This window comes from Rhinoderma darwinii, chromosome 6 (genome assembly GCF_050947455.1).
Source record: "Rhinoderma darwinii isolate aRhiDar2 chromosome 6, aRhiDar2.hap1, whole genome shotgun sequence".
In the NCBI taxonomy this organism is placed as follows: Eukaryota; Metazoa; Chordata; class Amphibia; order Anura; family Rhinodermatidae; genus Rhinoderma; species Rhinoderma darwinii.
The window spans coordinates 37,861,288-37,888,025 of record NC_134692.1 but is presented as its reverse complement, the minus strand read 5'-3'; the positions used below and the strand labels follow the sequence as shown (position 1 = coordinate 37,888,025).

The window sequence follows — 26,738 nt, the reverse complement described above, 5'->3', positions numbered from 1 at the left end:
TGACGTTACAGCCCATGTGACCGCTGCAGCCAATCACAGGCTGCAGCGGTCACATGGACTGCCGTGTCATCTAGGGAGGGCGGGCTGGATGTCAAGAGAGGGACGCGTCACCAAGACAACGGCCGGGTAAGTATGAATTTATTTGACTTTTATTACGGAAAGGGCGGTCCCTTCTCTCTATCCTTCACTGATAGAGAGAAGGGCTGCCGATTAGTGCAGTGCAATTTTGCAGCGAAAACGTGCCCGTAAATACGGGTGGACTACTGGTGACACCGGATCCGTATTTACGGGCACGGGTCCGTAAATACTGGTGCAATATGGGTCGAATACGTGTGACCAAGGACCCGTATTTACGCCAGTATTTACGGGAGGACAAAAATACGTTCGTGTGCATGAGGCCTGGGGCGCAGTTTTAAAAAGTTTTCTAAAAAGTCCCTGCGCTGGGCCCCCTGATCGCTCCTTACTTAACCCCTTCCCGACCCGTGATGTGTCGGCACATCATGGAGCGGGGAGGGGATGATGTATGGAGCGGGCTCACGCGTTGAGCCCGCTTCATACACTGCAAGTGTCAGCTTCCGACACGCTGCTCTAATGGCCAGGAAAATCGATGGCACTGTTCCTGGCCGTTTAGTTAAATTCCACGGTTAATAGCGACCGCGGCATTTATAGTGGTTTTCCTATGAAGGACATTTATGACATATCCACAGGATATGTCATAAATCTCAGATAGAGGTGGGTCCCACCTCTGGGACCCACACCTATCTCTAGAACGGGGCCCCCTAAACCCCGTTCTATCTTACCCGGCTCCGCTGTCTTCCGGCCACTTCCTGGTTACATGGTCAAGTTACGGAAACAGCGTAACTGTTTCAATAACAATAGAACTCAATAGTAGTTACGGAAACAGCGTAGCATGCTACGCTGATTCTGTAACTGCCATTCACTACTATGGGAATTACGGAAACAGCGTAGCTCAGCGAGTTACGCTTTTTCCGTAACTCATCCATGTATTGCAGTGTATTGTACCAGCGACTTAATGATCGCTGGTTCAAGTCCCCTAGGGGAACTAATAAAATGTGTTAAAAAAAAATAATAAAGAGTTAGATAAAAAACAGTGTAAAAAATGTAGTTAAAAAAAAACCTTTTCCCATTTTTCCCCAAGTACAATGTAATAATGAAAAAATTGGTATCGCACTATCCGTAAAAGTCAGAAACTATTACAATATAGCATTATTTGACTCACAGAATGAACAGCGTAAAAAATAATAATTTTAAACCCCAGAATCATTGTCTTTTGCTCAACATAGCGCTAAATAGAATGAAATAAAAAGTGATAAAAAAATCTTATGTACAAAAAAAATAATGCTAATAAAAACTACAGCTCGTCCCACAAAAATAAGCCCTCACACCACTCAAACACTGGAAAAATATAAGTTATGGCTCTCAGAATGTGGTGAAACTGATCAAATTATTTTTTTTAACCAATAGTTTTTTCTTTGTAAAAGAAGTAAAATATGAAATTTTCTCCTATTTTCTGTTGTCTAAAACCTGGGTGCGTCTTATAGTCAGGTGCGTCTTATAGTCCAAAAAATACGGTACTTTCTATTCTTTGTTTTGGATGTCCCCTCCTCCTGTAAAACCACTTAGGTGCTGCGGTCAGCATTGATCGTGGCATCTGAGGGGTAAAATGGCTGGGATCAGAGTCAACTCTGATCCTCACTATTGAAGCACTATGTCAGGGTACTATTTTTTATGAAGACATTAGTGGTTTATTTGATTTTAAAATGAAAATACCTTTCCACAAAAAGCATGAGTTCCCATCACTGGGCACTTTTCTTCTTGCAAAAACCGTGGGCAAGTGGATTTATCCCATTGGACTGCCTGAAAAGTCAATACAGTTTCCTAAGCTTTGATGACATCATTTATAAGGTGCCACAAGACTCTGAGGGGAAAATTAGACTATACTTTCCATGTATAGGAAATAGGAGGATGTAATATTCTGCGGCTAAGACAGAAATTCTCTACTATGGTATAGATGTTAGTTTTTCCCATGTTTGGCATCACAATTTTACGTTTCTATGTTTTGATTACATACATTGACACTTGCCTTGTTTTTACACCTCTTTCTCCTTGTCTCTGTAGTCTTTGGAAGACCATGTATGGGATTTGTTATGTGAAGCAGACAAGACAGCAGAACAAAATAAAGACCAAAGCCAAGTATATGATGCAATGGCACTTACTCTAAAGGAAGCATGGGATGCCCTCATTCTCGTACTTCAGAAAAGGGGAGATTTATTGCAGATGACAGCGGAGTTCTTTGATATTGCGCTACAGGTTTGTGTTTGACACCAGTGTAACTATAACCTACGAGAAAGGGGCTTGCACTAGCTCCAAAATGGAAAAGAGGTGCTGTCTAAACATTAAATACCTCCTATTAAATGGCAGCAACACTCACAAAATAATTATAAATGTAATAAAAACTTTGTTACATATAAATAGATAAAAATACATGAAAATGTAAACATACCCACGATGAAGGATTAACCCGAAGGTCCATAATCAATCAGATACAATCTATATAGAAAATAGAAAGTGCAAATTCTACAATCAATGTAAGCGACGTAAGTATACTAGGACTGGAGTTAAGTATAAAGTGCAAAATGAATACAATAAACCAATCAAATACCTTGAGACAAGAGAAGTGGAACATACAGATCAAGGGGAAACACACCCCACCACGTGTTTCGCCCTGCTTCTTCTGGACACCTAGTGACTGGCAAAAGAGCACTGTTTTTCCTGTCAAAACGACAGACACTTCAGCGGAGCCCGGGGGACCCCATTGTAACTCAAGTCGTGTGACAGATCCAGCATTGCAGCATGGCTTCCGTTATAAATGAAAGTCACGTTGCCAATGTGAACATAGCCTTATATGGACTTTGTTTTATCATGGGCAAAATACAAAATACATAATAGTGCCTTCATAAAACAGCCTTATTGATGTGTGTGTGTGTTTTTTTATAAAAAATTCTTACAGAAACAAAGGAACATTTTATAAACTAGAAAGGAGACCAACCCAATGACATTTTTGAAAGGTCCTTTAGGGTTTATTAAAAGTATGAAAACCATTTATTATCTCTTACTTCTATGCTAAGGTATAATCGCCCAAAGACAGAGGATGAACTACTAAGATATTCATATGATAACATGTTCCCTCTGTTAGGTGCAGTGCTGTCGTGTAGACTTTCTGTGGGTACAAATCTCTACCTAAGTCAATGTTTATACATATACATATTTCATACAATTTAAACCAGGTAGGGTGTAGATAATGATGGGGATGATCAGCGTCGGACTGGCCCACCGGAGGACCTGACGATCCTCTGGTGGGCCCAGGCAGCAAGCTGCTTATATCCAGCAGCAGAGTAGAGAGACATTGTCTCCCTGCCCCGCTGCTTACTCTTGTAGGCAGGGCGGCCCGGCACATAACAGTTATGGGCTGGACGGCACAGGCCCCGCATGCTTGGTGGCGTCGCTAGTACCGGGAGGCCCCGGTGATAGCGACTGCGACATTCAATTGTATCTGCGTCCTCAGAATGCAGATACAACTGAATACTATAGGCTGCAGGCCACGTTAGGCCTGCAGCCTATAAGGCGCTGGGAAGAATCCCTGCATGGGCCGGCGTGATGGCGTCACTGCATCACACTGGCCTACGCAAGGGTCCTGAGGCTTTGGAGCACATCCGTCAGTCGCAGGAATGGGGCTAGGTAAGTAAAACTTTTTTTGTGTTTGCGGGGCTTGTGGCACTATGTACAAGGGTGGCTGTGTGGCACTGTCCGCAATGGGGGGGCTGTGTGGCACTGTCTACAATGGGAGGCTGTGTGGCACTGTCTACAGTGGGGTCTGTGTGTGGCAATATCTACAGTCGGGAGCTGTGTGTGGCACTATAAGAGGGGGGCTGTGTGTGGCACTATCTACAGTGGGGGGCTGTGAGGCACTATCTACAAGAGGGGGGCTGTGTGTCACTATCTACAAGAGGGGGCTGTGTGGCACTATCTACAAGAGGGGGGCTGTGTGTGGCACTATCTACAGGGACTTGTGTGTGGCACTATCTACAGGGAGCTTATGTGGCACTATTATTATTGTGGAGCCTAAAGGGGTCACTATTATAGTGTATGGCACCACACCAAGGGGGCATTATTTCCATCTGGGGCACTATGAATGGTGAGATTTCTGTAGAGGTTGGGGATGTGCTAGGAAAGCGAGAAGCCAAAGATGTTTGTGTTGCAAATTCTGCAGAGGCGATTCGTAGTCAGGAGAAGACGTCAGAGCAATCTGGGCTGGATGAAGAAGAAAAGGAAAAGTGAGCGACTCTAATGTGAGAAGACGTCACCGGTGAGTCACTGGATTTCACTCTATTGTATTAAAGGAGTTTTCCCATCTTAGAAATGTATGGCATATCCACAGGAAATGCCAAAAATGTCTGATAGATGTGGGTCCCAGCTATGGGACCTGCATCTATATAAAGAACTGACTGCAGAATCCAGACGGAGACTAGTGCAGAGAGGGTCGCTCACAACTGTGCTAATCAGTGGGAGTCCCAGAGGTCGAACCTCCACCGATCAAACATTGGTGGCCTATACTAATAATACACCACCAATGTTAAAGTCCTGGAGGACCTCTTTAAAATTACCCATCATAAGGTCCCAATCTCAAATTATTCTAAAGTCACACTATTGTGCTGCATTGTACATTTCCAAACAGTATAGCGTTCAGAAAAATGTACTCTATGTAATCACCTGGCTGGGGATGACTTATTTATGACTTTAAATGTGGTTACCTACCAGATAGTTACTTGCAAGAACTTTGATGACATTAAAAACTTTCAGCAGCATATAAAATCCATCATATCAACCTAAAAGATGATAGACTAATGGATTAAAAAAAGAAAATAGAAGATAGTTGCCCACCATAGAGCTACCAGCCTGCACTATATCATTTGGTACTTTTATCATTATGACTTTGCCTAATATTACTTAGAGGTCTTAGCGTGTTTAGAGATTAGCTATAATAACAGGTTATAAATGTAGTATTATAACTGCAGTATGCCCCGGCAGTATATATATGCAATACATTTAATGAATATAACATTTACTGTAGGCTAGCAAATTAGTCAAGATTATTATTTTTTCCTGTGGATTTATTCCTCCTGTGAATAATATACTTCTATATCTATAAAGTCACTTAGATTACGATAATTATACAATGATAGTTTGCCGAACAGGGGGCGTTGTAACATGCGTTTTGTATTGGATTTATGTTGCCATATATAGTGTATAAGTGAACATTAACCATAGAAAATATGCATGTGTACAACGTCATGATCTGTAGATTATAGTTTAGGAAGTTTTTGATCTCAGAGATATAACCTAATGCTGAATTTCTTATAGCGCTTAGCATTTTTATCGGGCTCTAGTTTATACGGTTTTCTTTTGTCTTTAGTTTTCCAATGCCATTGATAATGCAGAGAATTGTCTTCAGAACACACCAGATTCTCAGGATTCCACTTCAAAATATCTTCAACAGCTCCAGCAGCATACAAAGCGTAAGGATAGTTTATTACAGGAATGTGTTTCTAGTCTTATATTTACCTCATTTACGTGTGACACAAATTCTGAATACAACGCCCATAGAAATCTGTGGGTCCATACTGCTACTCCACGTGTGTTCGATTTTACACATAGGTTTGTTAAGTTCTTGGAGAATCTACGAGAAAAAAAAAATCATAACTTGCTCTATTTCATGGAGACACCACGTGGCAGCACATGGAGTGACTACCAGTCCATAATACAGACCTGTAGTGCACTCCATGCACCGCCATAGGGAGTTCATGCACAAGGCATTTCTGTGTACATGAGACCGTCAAACTAGTCTTAGCCATCTTTCTAAAGACAATTCCAAAGTTAATTTAACTTGTTTATATGAACAAACTAATATGTTAACTCTGTGGAGGAGACTCCCCTGGCTCCGCATATCTAAGGCTCTGTTCACATTTGCGTTGGGGTCCCGTTCTGACATTCCGTCGGAGGTTTCCGTCAGAACCGGACCCTGAGCAGACACAAACTGACAACTAGGTTTCCGTCGTTTTGCTGGAAGCAATAGCGTAGTCGACTACGCTATTGCTTCCGGCAAAACAAAGTTTCCGGTGCACTAAAGAGACAAACGGAAACTACGGGCACCGGCTCCGTCACCATTGAAATCAATGGTGATGGAAACGGAAACCAGAGGGTTTCCGTCGGTGTCAGTTTGTGTCTGCTCAGGGTCCCGTTCTGACGGAAACCTCCGACGGAATGTGAGAACGGGACCCCAACGCAGATGTGAACAGAGCCTAACCTGCCTGTAACCCACATCAGGAACCTGGCACAAGTCTAGCAAACCCCATAGTCATCAGCTTATCCATTATCAGAACATATACATATACTGTATGCAGAAATTTTTGTAGGCTCAAGGTGGTTCTACACGGGCAGATATCGCCTATGTTTAAACATCTATAACAAGCGCCGATCGACAATACAGTTTGTCGATTGGCGCTCGTTTCCTCCATTCACAAGGAGCATTGATCGTTGATGTATGGGGACAGACAATCGTTAATACGATAGTACGTCCCCATGCATTTGCATCATGTCGGCAGCATATCTCCCTGTTTACACAAGGAGATGTGCTGCTGACTAGCGGTCATTGTTTTGGCCGCATAAAAGATTTAATCAGCTAGTGAACAAACCGTTGTTCATTCATAAGCTGATCTTCGCCCTGTATACACAGGGCAATGATCGGGAACAAGCGTTTGTACCAACGTTCGTTTAGCCCTTCATTGGCCTGTGTAAAAGGGCACTAACACAAATATTTTTTTATTACAAACATAATTCCCATTTTCTTGAAAACGGGTTCTATTGCACAGAATAGGAAATATTTTAAAAAATATTTATTCAAATCTATCATCAGCAGAGAAACATCTCATAGGCAAATGCACTTAGCCATATGCAAAAAATTCTTACTACTGGATGTTATAGTCAATATAACGATGGATGTCATTAGACATATTCAATTAATGTCTTTAGTCATCTATTTTCCAGTCTGATTGCCAAATAGATGAAAATACAGATCTGAGCAAAAGCCAACAGAACAGAAATAATAATTGAAAAAAAAATACAGAATAAACTTTCCTATAACACTGGCATTATGTAGAATGTAACATAATAAGATTTCCTGGAGAATTGGGGGAGGAGCTACCCCATTTTAACAATGGGTCAAGGAACTGAGCTGACTTTATTAAAGAGGCTCTGTCACCAGATTTTGCAACCCCTATCTGCTATTGCAGCAGATAGGCGCTGCAATGTAGATTACAGTAACATTTTTATTTAAAAAAAACGAGTATTTTTGGCCAAGTTATGACCATTTTTGTATTTATGCAAATGAGGCTTGCAAAAGTCCAAGTGGGCGTGTTTAAAGTAAAAGTCCAACTGGGCGTGTATTATGTGCGTACATCGGGGCGTGTTTACTTCTTTTACTAGCTGGGCATTCTGACGAGAAGTATCATCCACTTCTCTTCACAACGCCCAGCTTCTGGCAGTGCAGACACACAGCGTGTTCTCGAGAGATCACGCTGTGACGTCACTCACTTCCTGCCCCAGGTCCTGCATCGTGTCGGCCACATCGACACCAGAGGCTACAGTTGATTCTGCAGCAGCATCAGCGTTTGCAGGTAAGTAGCTACATCGACTTACCTGCAAACGCCGATGCTGCTGCAGAATCAACTGTAGCCTCTGGTGCCGATGTGTCCTCGCTCGTCCGACACGATGCAGGACTTGGGGCAGGAAGTGAGTGACGTCACAGCGTGATCTCTCGAGAACACGCTGTGTGTCTGCACTGCCAGAAGCTGGGCGTTGTGTAGAGAAGTGGATGATACTTCTCGTCAGAACGCCCAGCTAGTAAAAGAAGTAAACACGCCCAGATGTAACACACATAATACACGCCCAGATGTAACACACATAATACACGCCCAGTTGGACTTTTACTTTAAACACGCCCAGTTGGACTTTTGCAAGCCTCATTTGCATAAATACAAAAATGGTCATAACTTGGCCAAAAATGCTCGTTTTTTTTAAATAAAAACGTTACTGTAATCTACATTGCAGCGCCTATCTGCTGCAATAGCAGATAGGGGTTGCAAAATCTGGTGACAGAGCCTCTTTAAAAAAGCATCCCCCCTGTCTTGAAATAATCACCTGCAAATATATCTCCTCTTAAGTAAAGTTATTATAATTTCTATTAAAGGGGTTCTCCACTTTGGAGAATCTCTACTTGTTAGAAGGGTCCCTTGACAATAAGCAGATCACAAAGTGTCCCCCTGCTGGGACCCCTAGTGATCAGCTGTAATCTGTGGGGAAACCTGGTAGTAAGTATTCAATTTTCCTGCAGCGCCACCACAGGAGAAACGAAGCATTACACATTGTCTATTCATATCAATTGGTTGTCTGTGTAATGCAGGACAGGATAGGTCCACCAGAGCAAGAGACGCTCTTTGTAACCACTCTCTGCTCTGGTCAAGAGATGAGGATCCTGAACCAGGGACACTCCTCTGATACCTCAGAATTCTCTAATAGGATGTATGGAAATGGGTTTTCTAAACTGGACAACTCCTTTAGGTCTGATTTTTTTTGTTCCGTTGGCTTCCTAATACTTTCTTGACGGCAAGAATAGTGTAGTCATTCCTGTGAAAAGAAAAAACGAAAACCAGACAAACGCTTGGCAGGCCTATTAAGTAAATGGGATCTTTTTCAGAATTTTTCAGAATCCGATACAACTAAGAAATTATTGAATAGAATATTTAACAACTTGACAAAAGAACACAACTCAAGAACTTCTATCCACTGGTAATTATTGTTACGATAGGTGGAAATAGCCCTTTGTTTTTTCTTACCTATATTCCCTTTTATTGTTCAGCTCTCCTGGCACAGTCTTTGGCCTTACTAAATAAAAGCCAGGAACTGATGGAATTCATGAAGCAATTTAAATCTCACCAGCTAGTGGCAAATTCTGACACGATGAAAGGAGCCCAAAGCAGCTGCTCCAAAGTGGAGGGACTTCTGGAATTACTACAAGACAGGAGGCGGCAGCTGGACAAGCAGATGAGGCAATGCCGACAAAGGTTGGAGCAGGTCTTGCACGTTAATCAGTGGAACCAACAAGAAGACAAGGTAACACGGGGAGAAAATAAACACACCTGTTCTCCAGTGTCAGTGTTTTATAAGAATGATGAGATGTATACCCATCTGTGGTCTGGTCACCTCCCTGCACAGTGCCACACGAGAAGCCTCATCGTGTGGTGTTACTGTGTGCTAGGCCTACAACTCTTGGCATAACTAGAACACTGCACTGCATTTTATTTTATGATAGCTCAGGAAAATTATATTTCATCTTTGTAATTAAAAAAACACTCGAATTTATATGTTACAGTTAATTATTGGATTAATTTGAATATGTTGTTGATACTGTATACATACATACATACCTACATACATACATACATACATACATACATTACATCATAATACATTTTGTTAAGAGAATTGATTGCTTTGGACTTTCCATCTCCCTCATCAATGCTATGTCATTGACATTTCTCTAAGACGTTTTTGAAAATGTTACTGTTGGGCATCCGTCACCCATAGGCTATTATGGCATCAGTTTAACTTATATACGTTAAATGGATGCCTGTGATGGATGCCATTCTGTGGTCTCCGTCACCCATAGGCTCCCTTAAATGCATGCCATAATAGCCTATGAGTGATGGATGTCTATGATGATGCCACAGTGACATCCATCACCCATAGTCTATTATGGCATCCTTTTAACTTATACTTCATGAAAATGTCATGGAAAGTTCATGCCATATACATTAAATGAATGCCATACTAATCTATAGGTGTCTAATGTATATCTTGAGAAATTTTTGAAGATTATACACTAAATTTAGGCCAAAACATGATGTGAACAGGGCCTTAGAGGTTAAATATTTTGCCCATTTTTCAACATCAGTTGGTACTAAAATTCCAATAAAAATCGAATGGCAGTGGCTATACAGAGCAGAGAGGGCGCTATAGCTGAAATCAAAATGGGGCTTATCTTGCTACTGGTTCACACCATCAAACTTCTCCATCGCGGGACAGGACGGCCTGCATTTGTTTTTTCTCCAGATTCTGTCCCATGAAAGAGAGGGGTTACATCGCATCTGGCCAATGCGCCTTTGGCTGGATTCACACGAGCATGTTCTGTCCGTAAAGGACGGAACGTATTTCTGCCGCAAGTCCTGGACTGAACACACTGCAGGCAGCCGGGCTCCTAGCATCATAGTTATGTACGACGCTAGGAGTCCCTGCCTCTCCGTGGAACTACTGTCCCGTACTGAAAACATGATTACAGTGCGGGACAGATGTCCGGCAGCGAGGCAGGGACTCCTAGCATCGTACATAGCTATGATGCTAGGAACCCGGCTCCCTGCAGTGTGTTCGGTCCGGGACTTGCGGCCGAAATACGTTCCGTCCATTACGGACGGAACATGCTCGTGTGAATCCAGCCTTTGAATGATAACTTTGCTGTAATTGTGGATAGTGCACATATGTCATTAGGAAAGTAACATGTTATTTCTCCCTAAATCCATGAAGCCTCTTCACAGGCTGCATTTAAATATACACCGGGCACAATATAGTTGCCATCCTGGCACTACCCTGTATGTAACTGACATGTTCACTTTAAGAGATCATTGTCACATTACTGTAGCAGGTAGCAGAGGATCAAACACTAAAAATTTGCAAAATGGCATTATGCTGAAGGAAGAACAGCTGTTATACAATCCAGCAGCCAGAAATAAGTGCCTACGGGGCATGCTGAAAACAGTTCACGCTGCCAAAATGGAAACAGGATAGACTTCATTATTGTTTTCCAATCTGGGTTCAACTTCAGTTAGATAAAAGCCGATGTGGTAAAGAAAAAGCAGATGATTATTGTTACTATTATAATATATTGCCAGTTTACCACTCTCCTAATATTATGTATTGATACATGTCTGGCATAGAGTAATATTATTTTAGTATTATTATAACAGTACTGCTATTATGCGGGCCATAGACAAAAACCATAAAATATTTATTTTTTTAGACGTTTGTCAGATCATCTGTAATTGGTGATATATCATTATTACTGGTCCATAAACAATAGAATGAACATAAGTAAGTTTACTCTTTATTGCTGAATGGATATTTAGAAATCCTAAAATAATGGCAATGAATTTACCTTTGCCATAGGTTACATGTTGGCTGCGGAAGCAAATAGACTTATATCTGACGGATATCCAGCTCGGAGCATCACTGACAGAAAACGAGGAGCTACTTCACAAACACAAACAGCTTGTACTTCACTCCAAGGTAAAGTTACAATATAATTATACATGAATATCCTTATACAGTGCACCTCGCTCAATGGTGGTGGAGTTCTTTCATATCATTAAAAAAATAAAATAATTAATAGGTAAATATTCTATATAGACACTTGTTGATGTTCCGGTTGTCAATAGTCAGCTCCATGATGAAGATGAACAACATGTTAGTTTGGATTAAAGGTAAAAGGAAACGCACCAACTTTAGGGCTGGGCCCACATGGTCACCAGGCCTGGCTTTACCTATAGCCAAATTTGGCCCAGGGGGAAGGGCTCCTGCTGAAGGGAAAATGTACATATGAATACACTGAACAGTATGTAATAATATGTCAATTATGGGTATTAATATCTTTATTAGGCACTCATAGTGCTATGGGAATGAGAAGAGGACACCCAGGGTTGGACAAGGGAAAGCCTGCTGCAGGACCTAGATGTTGTGAGAAGAGCACTGCAATTATCTACCTAGTTCTGAAGAGCAGACACACATTTTAAAGTCATACATAACTTAAAGGGGCTCTCCGGGCATTTTATTATTGATGGCCTATCCTTCAGATAGGTCATCAATATCAGATCGGTGGGGGTCCAACTCCCGGCACCCCCACTGATCAGCTTATTGATGTGGCCACAGCATTTGTCGCCGCAGCCTTTTCCCAGTTTACATGCAAAGCGCCGTACACTTACTTAGTGGCTGTGCCTGGTATTGCAGAATCGAACTGAGCTGCTATCCCAGGCATAGCCGTTACCGACGTGCATGGTAAACACTGAAGGGGCCATGGCGACGAATGCTGTGGCCCCTTCAGTCAGCTGACACCCACCAATTTAATAATGATATCCGAAGGATAGGCCATCAATATAAAATGCCCGGTGAACCTTTTTAAGGTGTGACCTACTTCCTGGGCGGAGTCAAAGGCGCTAAATAATCTGTGCCTACAGGATCCTGAGATTTAAATCTGTTACTACTTGCAAATCGCAGTACAATTATGGTGCAACTTTAATTATTCCTCAATAATGAACAATAATACATTTTTTATACATAACTAATCGTAAAAAAATTAGGGAAGTTGGCACCTGCTCTCTCACTCTGAAAGGCAAATTGACCACCTAGTACCCTCTAGATAAGTTGCATAAATAACCCATAGCCCCCACTACCCAATTTGATTCCATCAACTGTTCTTGCACCATCTTAAATTACCAGAAGTAGCGCAAAAATACAAAAAAAATAAATAGAAATGGGGCAAACACATCTTACCATGTAAAGCAGCTGCACACCATTTGTTGTTAAAGGGTTTTAGACAATCTAAAATCCATTATAGGGTCATTTTTTTTTTTTTTAGAAACAGTGCCACACTTGTGCATGTACTATGTCTAGTATTTCAGCTCATCTCCAATCAATTGATTGGGGTTGAGTTGCAATATCAGGTACAGCCCCTGGACAAGAGTGGCGCTGTTTTTGTAAAAAAAAATCGTGTCTGTTCGGCTTTTTCCGGAAATCAATGTATTGGAGTACAGACTTAATAGAAAGTCTATGAGCCTGTACTCCGATACATCGGCTTTACGGAGAAATCTGAACAGAAGCGAAGCTTCCTTTTAGCGATTGGTGGTTGTCTCAGTGCACGGACCCCCACCAATCAAAATTTCTGACATGTCACTATGACATGTCAGACGTTTGTCAAACGTTTAGCTACACTTTATTTTCCCCTTTTATTTGTAGTGTCTTTGGGCATATGATAGAAGTTTGTCGAACGTTTATTTACCCTTTAGCAATTCATAGTTTCAAGATTACTTTATTTACTAGTAGTTTATAGATATTTGGATAGTATTTAGCATCTATAAACTATTATTTATTCATGTGGCCATATGTGTAGCATAAAATGCATCATGTTTCATTTCTCTGCACCTTCTGTATCCCAAAGATACTCCCTTTAGCACTTTGTCTGATTTATGAAGGAATTGTTATTTATCCTGGTATTATATAAAATACCGTAAGCAGCAGCAAATATAATAAGTCCCATGTTGTCCTATAGATAGCCGTAGATGGCATGCCCCTGGCAGATGTTTTCACGCATTCTTGGACTATCTACATAGTAACACTAGAAACACCAGACCTGACCTGTCACCTGCTGCCCCTTCAGCAGTCTCCTCAGCACTGGATCCACATCGCGTTGCGGCTGAATTGCCACACAAAACTTCCAGCCAGAACAGTGCCGCCAATATGGGAATCAGGAAAGACTCGCCATGTGTATGGAAGTAATTTAATAAATGGAGCCGTGTCGGATTGAGCCACACACACGTTCTAAACCTAAATCACATGTAAATATTTAGTTTAACATCAATTAAAGCCTAAAGAAATTCTCACATGATAAATTTACGAGCACAAAAGGTATCTAAATATTACATCAATAAAGCTATGAATTAAATAACTTTGCAGTTTGTGATTGCTGGAGGCAAAATACATTTCATTGATGCCTGCCCGCTTATTTCTTGTATAGATAGCCCAGATGGTGTGCCAGTACTGCCATCTATTGGCTCTCTAATAGACTGTTTCTTATAGTGAGTGTATTTAATAAAAAGTACATTTCTGTTCATCTGGAAACTAAAGGGTTTTCTGCACCATTGAGCATCGTACTATTAACCATTAATCATTGCACCATAGCAAAACTTGGAATAAAGGCCCTTTCCACCATGACCATCAGCAACAAAGTTCAGATAATGGAAACAATATGGTGATATTATGGACTTCACGTGGTTCCCTGTGGTGTTTTCTACATTTTCTACATTCTGGTACTTGTATCCTAATATAAAACTTTTTCAAGTGCCGCTCCAGTTATGTGAGTTGTTGCCTTTCCCCGCCAGAAAGCGACGGATGTTTATTTTTTTCAAAGGTCCTGTAAAACTTCTGATGGGAAGCGTGAATCGGTATAGAGTCATTCCTATATCTGGATGAGATTTTAGATAATTTCTTGTGTATTGTACAATGTATATCCACAATATGTAGCGTTGTAAAAATATAATTCTAAGGTTCTTGTATATTATTTTAATAGGCACATTAAAAAGTCTGGGCTGGTTTTTACAGTTAACAGATAATCCTATAGGGGGCATCAAGGCGTGGTGGCCATTTTTACAAAAGTGCAGTCATATTGGCTGTCACTTTTGATTTACTAATTACATGGCCATTCCAGAAACAGAACGTGAGTGCGCATCTACAAATTCAGAATGTGTACAATATATAATGGATCTCTTCCATCTGTACACATTGACCTAGTGTATTAGTTTTACATTTTATTGATATGAAATATATACATCTACAGTGGTAATACATTTTTTGATGGGCTTGAAAACGAGCAAAATGGTAAATCTTATGTTGCCGAAGAGAGAGTGCTTATGCCATTTTTCACACACCCCTGTTTTCTTCTGTTTTGATGTTTGGCGATTAATGAACCGTCACATTTAATGCACCGACACTGTATAGGCCAGCCTATACAGTGCGTTGTGAAAGTGTGTGTCCCCCTTGGTGTTTTTCCTGTGTTGTTGCATTTCAACCTGGAATTGAAATGAATTTTAAATTAGATTTTATGTAATGGACCTGACAAAATAGTATAGTTTAGACATATATAGTCACCCCTTTGCTATGAGTTGCTTTCAGGGGGTGAATACTTATGCACATTAAAGTTCTTTGTTTTTTTCTTAATTATTTTTGTGTGATAGTAAAAAATATTTTGCACCTTCAAAGTGGTAGACATGTTGTATAAATCAAATGGTGCAAACCCCCCAAAAAATCTTTTTAAGTGTAACTAAGCAAAAAATATATTTTCAAGTCATAGCGGCAGAAGCGTTCAGGTGAATGCTGCACTGCTTAGTTTCTGCTCGGAAATCCAAGTGAGCGGCGTATGGACTAATATACTGTAATGCAACAAAACAAGAAAAACACCAAGGAGGTCTTAATACGTTTGGAAGGCACTGTATTTTATCCATTGCAAATTTGAGGCCTCTGCATCTTAATAAATTTGGCGCGTTATACTCCAGCACACTTCAGTTTAAGACCAGAGTAGGGAATACCAGTCTTCGTAAATTCCCCTCTTTGATTCCATAACAAGCTGAGGATGTTCCATATTCTATTGGTTGGCCAAATATCACAGTTCGAAATGAAAAACATATACTGTAAACATATTTCAGACTAGTATTTTTTCCACTGTTTTTGTAGAGATTAGACATTTCCAAATACCTTATCAGAAAAATGAGCTAATTTCCAGGAGTAAATGCATTTCACAATGCTCCATCTTGAAAGGTTACCACAGAGATAAGAGAAGATAATGGTATAAGTACATTTTCTATTGCAAGACCGCTAATGGGCAGAAAAACGAATAAGTATCTAGCAGATTAGCACTCCAAGGCTGAAATGTGCCTCATTTCCAATAGGCTATACATATATATATATATATATATATATATATATATATATATATATATAAAAAACATGCATATATCCCTGTAAGTATATTAGGAATATATATATATATGTATATATATATATATATTGTTGTTATTATTATCTCATTAAAATTGCACCTAATAAGGGGTGGGATATATTAGGCAGGAAATTATCAGTCAGCTCCTGAATTTCATGTGTTGAAAGAAGTAAAAATGGTCAAGTGTAAGGATCTGAGCGACTTTGATAAGGGCCAAATTGTGATGGGTAGATGACTGGATCATAGGATTTCCAAAACGGCAGGTATTGTGGGGTGTTCCTGGTATGCTAAGGTTCTTAGTACCTACAAAAAGTAGCCCAAGCAAGGACAACCGGTGAACAGGAGACCGGGTCATGGGCTCCACTGTGACTTTTTGTAGTGCGACTTTCCAACTATTGAGATACCACTGCAGTCCAGAGGAATACCCTGATACCAAGAAGCTCTGTACAGTCCTAAGGACTGCAGTAATTAGAAGTTTAACCTTCTCTCTTAGCAGCCTCAGATTTCAACTTTAAATAAATTGGACTGAGCACTTAAAAGTTTTTATCTGTTCCCTTAGGCAGATCTTAGGCGCCATGATGGAAGAAGTGGCTGTACCTAAAGGAACAATAGGGGGTATTTGCCACAAATTGTGCTATTTTTGCAACTTGTAAATTCATACACCCTTTGACACTATTGATAAAGGTTCCCATTTGTGTTCTTAAATGTACTTGCGGAAAAATGGGACAGATTCTAGATAATTCACAGCTAACATATAGAGTGCACAATGAGTTTATGTAACCGTGATGCTTAGATCTGATTTTACTTATTTTTTCAAGGAATATTCCTCCACCTTCCAGGAGCTGAAAGCAGAGGCTGATCATCTGTCTTCCCTGAAGGACTGTGCAGATGGAGAGAAACCAAAAAACTCATATCAAAAATTAAATGAGCTCCATGCTGAATACTGGAAACTGATGGATCAGAGGCAAACTCTTTTACTGGAAGCCAATCACTTTTTTAAATGCGTTAACAAGGTAACCAGACGGAGATGTGATGTTTGGCATGCAGTTTTAGTAATGGAAAAGCTTTCAGTAGCTGTATATTAAATGATGAATATTTTAATAATAACCGAGCAAGCTAGGCTGTGTCTCTTAACTGGATGAGCTGGCTACATCTCCATTCATTCTACGCTTGGATGCGGCAGCCGTCTCACCAGGCAGGACAAAAGACCCTGGCTGTTCTTTACATAGGTGGAGGTCCCAGAGGTGGGACCCACACCTATCACACATATGTGGCAATTCCTGTGGAAATGTCATAAATGTATATGTTGGGAATATCCCATTGAAAATATGTTTCTTGTCCTTTTTTTTCTAAGGTGTTATGGCGGCAGGGCATAGTTCTTTTGATTGTCAATTGGAGGGCATGCCCACTAGTTCTGGTTTGATGGTGAATTGTACAATTTCTGTAATTCTAAAATTCAGGGGGCAGCAACCTTTGGCACTCCAGCTGTTGTGAAACTGTAATTCACAGCATGTCCTGACAGCCTTTGGCTGGAATAATAAAGCCTTCTGCTGTCAGGACATGCTGGGGGTTGTAGTTATACCACAGCTAGAGTGCCAAAGGTTGAAGACCCCCGATTTGAATTTAGTTTTCTGCTTTAGACAACCCCTTTTCATTGGTGTATACTGTTCCCAGACCAAAATTAATATTAGTATTAGAATTTTCATTGAAGTACTATGTCACATACTATAATCAGATCCTGGAGATCCAGTAATATATGTTGTGTCCATTCTCTTGTGACTTGGTAGGATAACATCCAGTTCTTGTAGTGACTCAGTGATGCAGTGGCAAAGTGTTCTGTCCTTGGTGAACAATACAAAGATTCCCTGTACTTGGCTCAGTGGGAAAGTACCTTGCCCCGGGTGACTTGGTCAACAATCTTTCCTTCTCCAATAAACCTATGGGCAAATAGCCATTAGAAATGTTTAGCCTTCTTTTAAATGAACAGCTTCAGCAAATTCCTTTAAGAGTAACAGAACTCTGAAATTTGACATCTGTGGTGTTGATTCCGTTTTATTGTGTCCAGTGCATACATTGGAAGCAATTTGTTAGGACTGGCATTTCACACGCCAGTCTCATTATCAAGAAAAATTGTATTCAACTGTGACACATTCATTAAGAGGCAAAATCCTCTTAATAAATGTTTTGCATGTTTTGCCCGGTTCGTGCGCCACAACTGTGGCTTAATGACAGTGGCGTGTGTTATCCATTTCCCCCCATTGGACATAAAGTAAAAACACACATATACTCACATCATTGCTCTGATCCTCATCTCTTCTCCCTTCCGGCTCCCCCATCACTCCAGCGCCGGTCGTCCAAGGTCCTGACACTGAGCAGCGTCAGGGCCTTATATGAGGCGCAGCACTTCAAAGTCATCATTGCTGCGTCACATACAACGTCCTGGCCCTCCCTGCCATCATTCTGTTGTATGAGTCGTGCAGGAATGATGAGGGAGCCTGGGGGGAGAAGCGGAGTGGAAAGCTAAGTATAATTTTATTTATTTTATTTTAAATGTGGGGCGGGGGGTAGTCTTATCGGGAGGGGTGGCAAAGTAGGGGCTTGCTACACCCCATAGCGTAAAATCTACACCAGCTAGGAGCTGGCGTATATTTCCACAGTATATTTTACGTCAGTTTTCTGGCATAAATAATAATACATTTGTCGGGCCTTGATGTCCACGCCCCATTTCCAAAAATGTGGCGAGGGTGGGGCAAGAAAAACAGAAGTTTTTTTGTTCTCTTTTGCGACTTTCTATGACAGAAAACTGCTGTAGATTGGTTGATAAATGACCTCCATTATGTATTTAGACTCGGACATAACATTAGCCTAAGATGGAGTCCTCTTTGATATTAAGGTTCATGTTAAGTTCAGTACATTCATTTCGGTGCGTTTTTAGTTAAAATAAAGACAGTGGGGCACTTTGATAAGGTACAGTACTGTCACCCATGCATGCCATTCTGCAGCTGTAGGTAAAGGCAAAGGTCTGGTCTCTATCTTTTCCTGGGCATTATGCAGGGGTCCAACTAAGATTCCACTCATTTACCTCGTATAGGACCAGACTGGTCATCTGGTAGTTCTGGAAAATGCCAGATGGGCCAGTGAACAGTGTGCCGCCTGCTGGCCGCCCAAACGATCAATGTCTCAGGCGGCTTGGTACAGCATTTCTAAGGGGGCAGCACAGCAGCTAAGAACTGCTGTCCGACTTTAATAGCAGCTGTAGTCTGTGCTGCTCTCTAACAAATCTCCTCCTCCAGCTACTCCTCCCTACTCTTCACACAACCTCCCCACCTGCTGCTGTTACCAGTCGGGACGTGAGGTAGAGGGAGGGGAGACTGTCAGCGGGCTCTGTGTCGGGCGGTGAGCAGGAGAAGTGCTGGAGTAAAGAATCTCACCCCATCAACCTGCTGAACTCCCTTCACAAATATCCTACATAAAAGGTAAGTGCATGTGTGTTTACAATATGTACTTCATATGTGTATAATGTGTGCATATTTGTGTGTGTCTGTGATGTGTACATGTGCATATATAGTGTGTGTATATATATATATATATATATATATATATATAAAGTGGGAGTGAGTGCAGAACGCTATACCTGTTGTATTTATTTAACTCGTAGTTTAAATACTGCAGATTTTACCAATGGATTTTGTTGTGGAAAATCCGCATCATAAGGGCTTGTCCACACGTATTGGAATTCCTGCAAAAAATGTTGCAGATTTTGCTGTGTTTTTTTCAATGCTGGGATATGGTGACATCTGCTCTGAAAAACGCAGCAATTCAGTGACTTTACTCAGCGTGGATTGACATGCTGCTGTACGAAATATGCACACCGCAGGTCAATTTCTGGTCGGAAATTTTACGCAGCGTCTGGATGAGATTTGTTAAATCTCCCCCACTTTGCTGCTACTGTATTCTGCTGCGTATTTTCCATCAACAATTCTGGCAGGAAAATACGCAGCAATTCCGTTACGTGTGGACAAGCCCTAATACAGTAGCAGCAGAGTGGGTGAGATTTAAACAAATCTCATCCACGCGCTGCATAAATTATAAGCAGAGAAAACGCTCAGAAATTTACCTGCGGTATATTCCGCAGCATATCAATCGCATTTGCATAAATGCTGCTTATTTGTTTTTCAGGTTTTCCCCATTTGATTCAATGGGGAGGTAAAACCCGCAAAAAATAGCAGATGTTTTTTTTGCGGCGGAAAAGCAGCGATTCCGCCGCAAAAAAAAATGCAACGCAGAATTTTTTTTATTCAAATACTTACGCAGAATTTTGTTTCTTCGTCCGGGCCGGCCTCCTGGGATGTCATCCCAGGGCTGCAGGATGTAGGAGGGAAGGATCTCCATGGTAAGTATCCTTTTTTTTTTCTGCTCAGTTTTCCACAGCGGCTATTCCTGGCCGAAAAACTGCACCACAATTTGGTGCAGTTTTTCAGCTCAAATTCCCTGCGGCGTACAGGGTGGATACGCTGTGTGCTTTTACAGAGCATATCCGCCTTGTGTGAACATACCCGTACAGTGTATACATATAGTAGCTGCTGTCTTACAATGATACAGAAGCAGAAAACTTTGTGAAAACCAAAATCTGTGTCGGTCTCAAAACTGTTCTCAGATGTGTTATCTATAGTGACAAGGCTCTAACAAGTGGTACAGAAAGTTGGTTTAGACGTAATCCGTTAAAGGGGTTTTCGACCATCTGACAACTGTTGACCTATCCACCGGATAGGACATCAGTATATTATCGGTTATTACCCGGATCCCGCACACTTAAACCGCTCCAGTGGCCTGCGTTCACCGGAATTTATGGCACATAATGCGATGTACAGAGCCGGAAGCAGTTTGCTCCGTACATAGCATAGCGGCCGTACTGTAGAAGCTCGGCCGATATTCCGTGACCGGAGCCACCTGAGTCGGCGGATCGGACCCCCACAGATCATGTACTGATGACCTATCGTGTGGATAGGTCATCAGTTGTTAGAAGGTGGAAAACCCCTTTAAGGAACTACTCGGTTTCTCTAGATGTTACTGACACCTTTCTCTTGTATAATATTTGTGCAATATCTTTAGTAAGAATAAGAAGTATAAACTACTGTACAGTGTGGAGAAGAATGGTTAATAAATGAAGGTGATGGGGGGGGGGACAAGACCATATGCACTTTAAATGATATTTACTGCTCGTAGTTCTGCCTAAAATGATCATCTTGCCTCCTGTTGTTTGGCTTTCTTTCCATGTAAAAATAATAGAAATGTTCTTGCTTTATATTTGCTCTGTCAAGATAGTCTTTAAAAAGAAAAAAAAATATCACGTCTTTGTAATTTGATTGTGCCATTTATTTTTCTACTTGATTTATATTGTGGTTCCTACATCCCTTAAAGGGATCCTGTCATCAACATCTTACCTGTCAAACTCGCCTTACCCCTCAATGGCCGCAGCTGTCCAGAGTGCGTTCCTGTTCTCTTCTTTCCTGAAGTCCTCCTCTGTCAGTAAATGTAGTCGTTTAAACTCTTCCCGCCTTTTATGGTAATTAGTTTTCCCTCTGGGACTCAGCTTCTTAACCCCGCCCACCGCCGGCACCTGTCCGGCCCTGACTGGCTAAGGAGCTGTCAATCAAAAAGAAGGAGGTGGAGTCCACTCTGAGATGCTGGAGGAATGAAAATCGGACTCTTTTCAGATGAAGATTTGACTCTTTTCTGCTCATTTGCATACAGTGTGGGACCACTGAAAAACGGAATACTAAAGTTACAGAGCTTACTTAGAACATATTTATAGCTTAGATGACAATGATTTTTCACCCACTTTCACCAGGTATTGCTGGCTTTATAGCTAAAATGCTGGTGACAGGTTCCCTTTAAAGAAGCGCTCCTGTGGAGACATGATGTCTCCATCTGCCATTCTTAAACAAGAAGTATACATTTAAAAAAAAAGCCCATCAGTCCTGTGAATATAAAGCATTTTAATAATAAGGTGCTAGTGGTATTTACTGTTGTGTCTGAACACATAAGCTGCAGGACGACGGCTCCACCAGATCACATTTTTCACCTCATAAAAAATAGCGCGGTAATCTGACTTGCAACAGAAGTCACTTTTGACCACATCGTCTCATGAGAGCGCTGTGACTGGGGGGGGGCTAAGAGCTAACGTTTCTGAGTTCAGGAACACTACGGTGTTAGCCCATGTACCTGGGTTTGCTGCATGCAACTTGTGTGGTAGATGGTGGTCTCCTTACTTATATGAGTGAGCTGCTTGCGCTTACAGGTGACAATGGTTTCACGACAATTTTGGCAAGCGGCTGGTGCTTAACAATGCAATGCATTTCTCTTTTAAATGAATGCCTCGCCTTGCGAACCTGCGCTGTTGAAGGGTTTTCTAGGAGGAGATCCTGGGAATTGAACCCGCATGTTCCTGACTCATCTAATTAATCAGCAGAGAACTTTACCAGTGTACAACCTCTACTGTTGAGAGCCAGCTGCAAATTCTTCCAAAGATGACATGTTCTTATTCCTGCTGGAAGTGACGTTTACATTTGGTCTTATGGAGACAATAAGAGGGATAAGAAACCAAACTGAGCACAATCCATGTGGGGTGGTGATTAAGTGGTGTCTAAACAGTGAGTGTCTTCTGTGTTCAAATCCTGATGTGTGGCCTTGTCTAAAAGGGAGCTCTACTGGGTGGTGTTCATAGTGGTGCGAAGGGAGCGCAGTGCCATTGTTGCTGCATAAGAAAGTTACTTATACAGCTGTCTCTTTTAAGACAGCTGTGTATATATGTATATATAGATTATTGCAGATTTCAGCAATATACTCAAACAGGTATCATAATCCATCACTCAATGGGTGATACTTTGGGAAAGTTTATTAGCAGAGAACTTTACGAGTGTACTACTTCTGGTATCGAGAGCTGGCTGCAAATTCTTCCAAAGAGGAATTGTTCTTATTCCTGCTGTAAGTGATGATTACATTTGGTTTTATAGGAACAATAAGAAAGCTCAAGGATCAACCTAATCTGGTGGTCTGGTGCTTAAGCTGCACCATAAACAGTGAGTGTCTTCTGTGGAGCCCCTAGTTCAAATCCTGATGTGTGGTCTTATCTAAAAGGGAGCTCTGCTGGGTGGTGTTTATAGTGCTGTGGAGGCAGCACCATGAGATTGTTGCTGCATACTAAAGTTACTTATATGAAGAAAGCTACTTATACAACTGTCTCTTTTTGAGACAGCTGTATTTATATAGTAGATTATTACAGATTTCAGCAATATACTCCTCACTCAAACAGGTATCATAATCCACCCCTCCATAGGTGGCACTTTGGGAAAGGGGGAGCAGCCCAAGGTCACCAGGAGGACAATGTGGGGATTGGAGCCCACATTGTACAGGAGTGATTTCTGCGCTTAACTCAGATCACGCAAGCTGTGAGCTAGCTGCACGGCAGCTTTACAAGGACACATTTTTCACCACTTTTAAAAAAGGGGTACGTGGACCTTCAAAAATAAAAACTTTAGATCACATTGGGGAGGGGGGCAGTATGACGGCGTGGTGGCTTGGGCTTAAGTGCCTAGGCCTGGTTTGCTATGGAGTTAGCCCATGTCCCTAGGTTCAAAGCATCCTGTGTCCTGCATGCTGCTTGTGTGGTAGATGGGGGTCTACTTACTTATGCAAGTTTGTTGCTTGTGCTTAGTGACATTTTGGCAAGCGGCTGACGCTCAACAGGACAATGCATTTCTCCTTTAAAAGGATGCCTCACCTTGTGAACCTGCATTGGTGAAAGACTTTTAAAACTGAGATACAAGGAAGAGATCCTGGGGATAGAACCAGCACATCCCTGACACTTCTAGTTTATCAGCAGAGAACATTACCAGTGCACTACCTCTGCTGCCGAGAGCCAGCCACAAACTCTTCCAAAGATGAAATGTTCTTATTCCTGCTGGAAGTAATGATTTCATTTGGTCTTATGGGGACAATAAGAAAGCTAAGATGCCAATGTGAGGTGGTGGTGTGGCGATTAAGTAGTGTCTAAACAGTGAGTGTCTTCTGTGCAGTCCTTGGTTCAAATCCTAATATGTGTATTGCCCAAAATGGTACTCTGCTGGGTGGTGTTTATAGTGGTGTGGAGGCAGTGCAGTGAGATTGTTGCTGCATAAGTAAGTTAACTATGTAAAGAAAGTTACTTATGCAGCTGTCTCTTTTGAGACAGATGTATTTATATAGTAGATTATTACAGATTTCAGCAATATACTCATCACTCAAATAGGTATCATAATCCATACCTCCATATGTGGCACTTTGGGAAAGGGGGAGCAGCCCAAGGTCACCAGGAGGACAATGTGGGGGTTAGAGCCCACATTGTACAGAAGTGATTCCTGCACTCAACTCAGATCACGCAAGCTGTGAGCTAGCTGCAAGACAGCATTACAAGGACACATTTTTCACCTCTTTTAAAAATGTGTAATCGGACCTTCAACAAGAAAAACCTTGGATGACATTGGGACATGACAACACGGTGACTTGGGCGTTAACGGCTTTTAAGGCTGGAGATACTGGAGGTAGAACTCACATGGTCCTCAAACTTTGAATTTATTAGCAGAGATCTTTACCAGTGCACTACCTCTGCTTTCAACTGTTGGCAACAAATTCTTCTAAAGATGACATGTTCTTATTCCTGCTGGAAGTGACGTTTACATTTGGTCTTATGGGGACAATAAAAAAAAGCTCAGAAATCAGCCAGAGCTGGTGGTCTGGTGCTAAAGCAGTGTCTTCTGTGTGGATCCTGGTTCATATCCTGAAGTGTGGCCTTGTCTGAGAGGATACCTCGCTGGCTGGAGGTGGTGTAGTGAGGAGGTTGCTGCATAAGAAAGTTACTTATACGGCTGAACCAGTTCTCTTTTACAGAACAATATTGCAGATTTCAGCAATATACTTATCACTCAATCAAGTATCATGTTCCATCACCCCGTAGGTGTTGCTATATGGGGAAGGGGGAAAGCTCAATTTTGAGCACATAAGCTGTGAGCTCGCTGCTCCACCGGAACGCATTTTCACCTAAAAAAAGTGCGGTAATCTGACATTCAACAGAAATCACTTTGGACCGAATCGACCGACGTGCGCTGTGTGCTGTGACTGGGGGGCTTAGGGCCAGGGCCGGTTTTAGACAGAGTGTGATGGCTGCTGGGGCTTGTGAGCCAGGGCTGCTTTTTTTGTCTCAATCCGGCCCTGACCTCGTAGCATGTGTGCACAGATTCAAGTGTGGTAAATGACACCTTGTATGCTGAATCCGAGAAACCTGGCCTTTATTCATAAATGAAGTGTCTCGCCTTGACAGATTTTTTTAAGGCATGAAAGTTATAGCCTAGAAATAGTTGATTATTAGCTATTTGACAAGAAATTAAAATATGTAATATTAAATTACATTTAAAAATTTAAAATATAATGCTACGGTGCACTGACAAAATAAGTGTTGTGTGACAGAACTCGAAACATAATACACATATACTGTACTGTATATACAACTTGCCCAGACACAAATGCAGTACCATAAAAAGACCAGAAGATGGCATGGTTTAATAATACTAATAATCCTATGGGTTTTGCTCTTTTAAGTAACCGGTATGTGGATAATAATATCTATAGGCGACCAAAGCCCACTTAATTCGGGTGTGAACATAGACTACACCTCAATGCAATTGAATTTACATATATGTCATAGAGCAGAGTTTCTCAATAATAATAAGCTCAGTACCCCCTGCCCAAATAAATGACTTCAAAGTACCATCAGGACAGATCGATCACAAGAAACATGCAAGGTCAAAGAGTAAAATGGCAAATTCATCTTCGCTACATTTCTACAAGCAAAGGTATGGGGAGGGGAGGATCTTATCAGTATCATGATATCATAAGTATTAGGGTATGTGCACACACACTAATTACGTCCGTAATTGACGGACGTATTTCGGCCGCAAGTCCCGGACCGAACACAGTGCAGGGAGCCGGGCTCCTAGCATCATACTTATGTACGATGCTAGGAGTCCCTGCCTCTCCGTGGAACTACTGTCCCGTACTGAAAACATGATTACAGTACGGGACAGTTGTCCTGCAGAGAGGCAGGGACTCCTAGCGTCGTATATAAGTATGATGCTAGGAGCCCGGCTCCCTGCACTGTGTTCGGTCCGGTACTTGCGGCCGAAATACGTCCGTCAATTACGGACGTAATTAGTGTGTGTGCACATACCCTAGTGGTCCCTGAGATCATGGACATTTCAACTGGATACATTTTACCATTTTGCAGGCTTTCGACCAGCTGGGAAGCATGGAGTCTTACCTGAAACACCTGAAGATGCAAAGTCTAAGTGGGCCTAAACTGTCAGCAAAGCAAAAGGAAGCTGAAGCTGAGATTCGGAGGTGTACTTCTGAGGCTTTCCACAAGGGGCAGACTGTTCTAAAGAAATCACCTTCCAGGTCAGGTTTTTTTTCAATATATATATTATTGATGTGCAAAGATAAACAGACAGGCAAGAGTTAAAAACCATGACTATCTACGGCAAGGACATTCCCCATATGGAAAAAAAAAGACCGCCATTGTTGTGTTTGTGGGGAGTTTTGCTTAAAGGGTTGGTATAATTGTAGTGTAATTTTCTTTGGGACTTAGGGTAAGCTTTTCACACTTCGGCCTTTCTTTACATGTCACTACTATACTGACATCCAGTCTCATACACAATGTTGTGAGCAGAGAGTGTCATATTTTCTATTCTTA

The 26,738-nt window shown here is 41.5% G+C and overlaps 1 protein-coding gene across 1 annotated transcript in view; it reads left to right on the top strand.

Annotated features, from left to right (window-relative positions):
- Window positions 1-26,738, top strand: part of CCDC141 (coiled-coil domain containing 141) — a 108,218-nt gene that overhangs the window by 27,399 nt on the left and 54,081 nt on the right. The window contains exons 3-8 of the mRNA XM_075831152.1: window positions 2,140-2,331; window positions 5,495-5,597; window positions 8,996-9,249; window positions 11,356-11,475; window positions 16,771-16,965; window positions 26,274-26,443. Of these exons, the coding sequence (XP_075687267.1) occupies window positions 2,140-2,331; window positions 5,495-5,597; window positions 8,996-9,249; window positions 11,356-11,475; window positions 16,771-16,965; window positions 26,274-26,443 (1,034 nt within the window). The remainder of the gene's footprint in view (window positions 1-2,139; window positions 2,332-5,494; window positions 5,598-8,995; window positions 9,250-11,355; window positions 11,476-16,770; window positions 16,966-26,273; window positions 26,444-26,738) is intronic.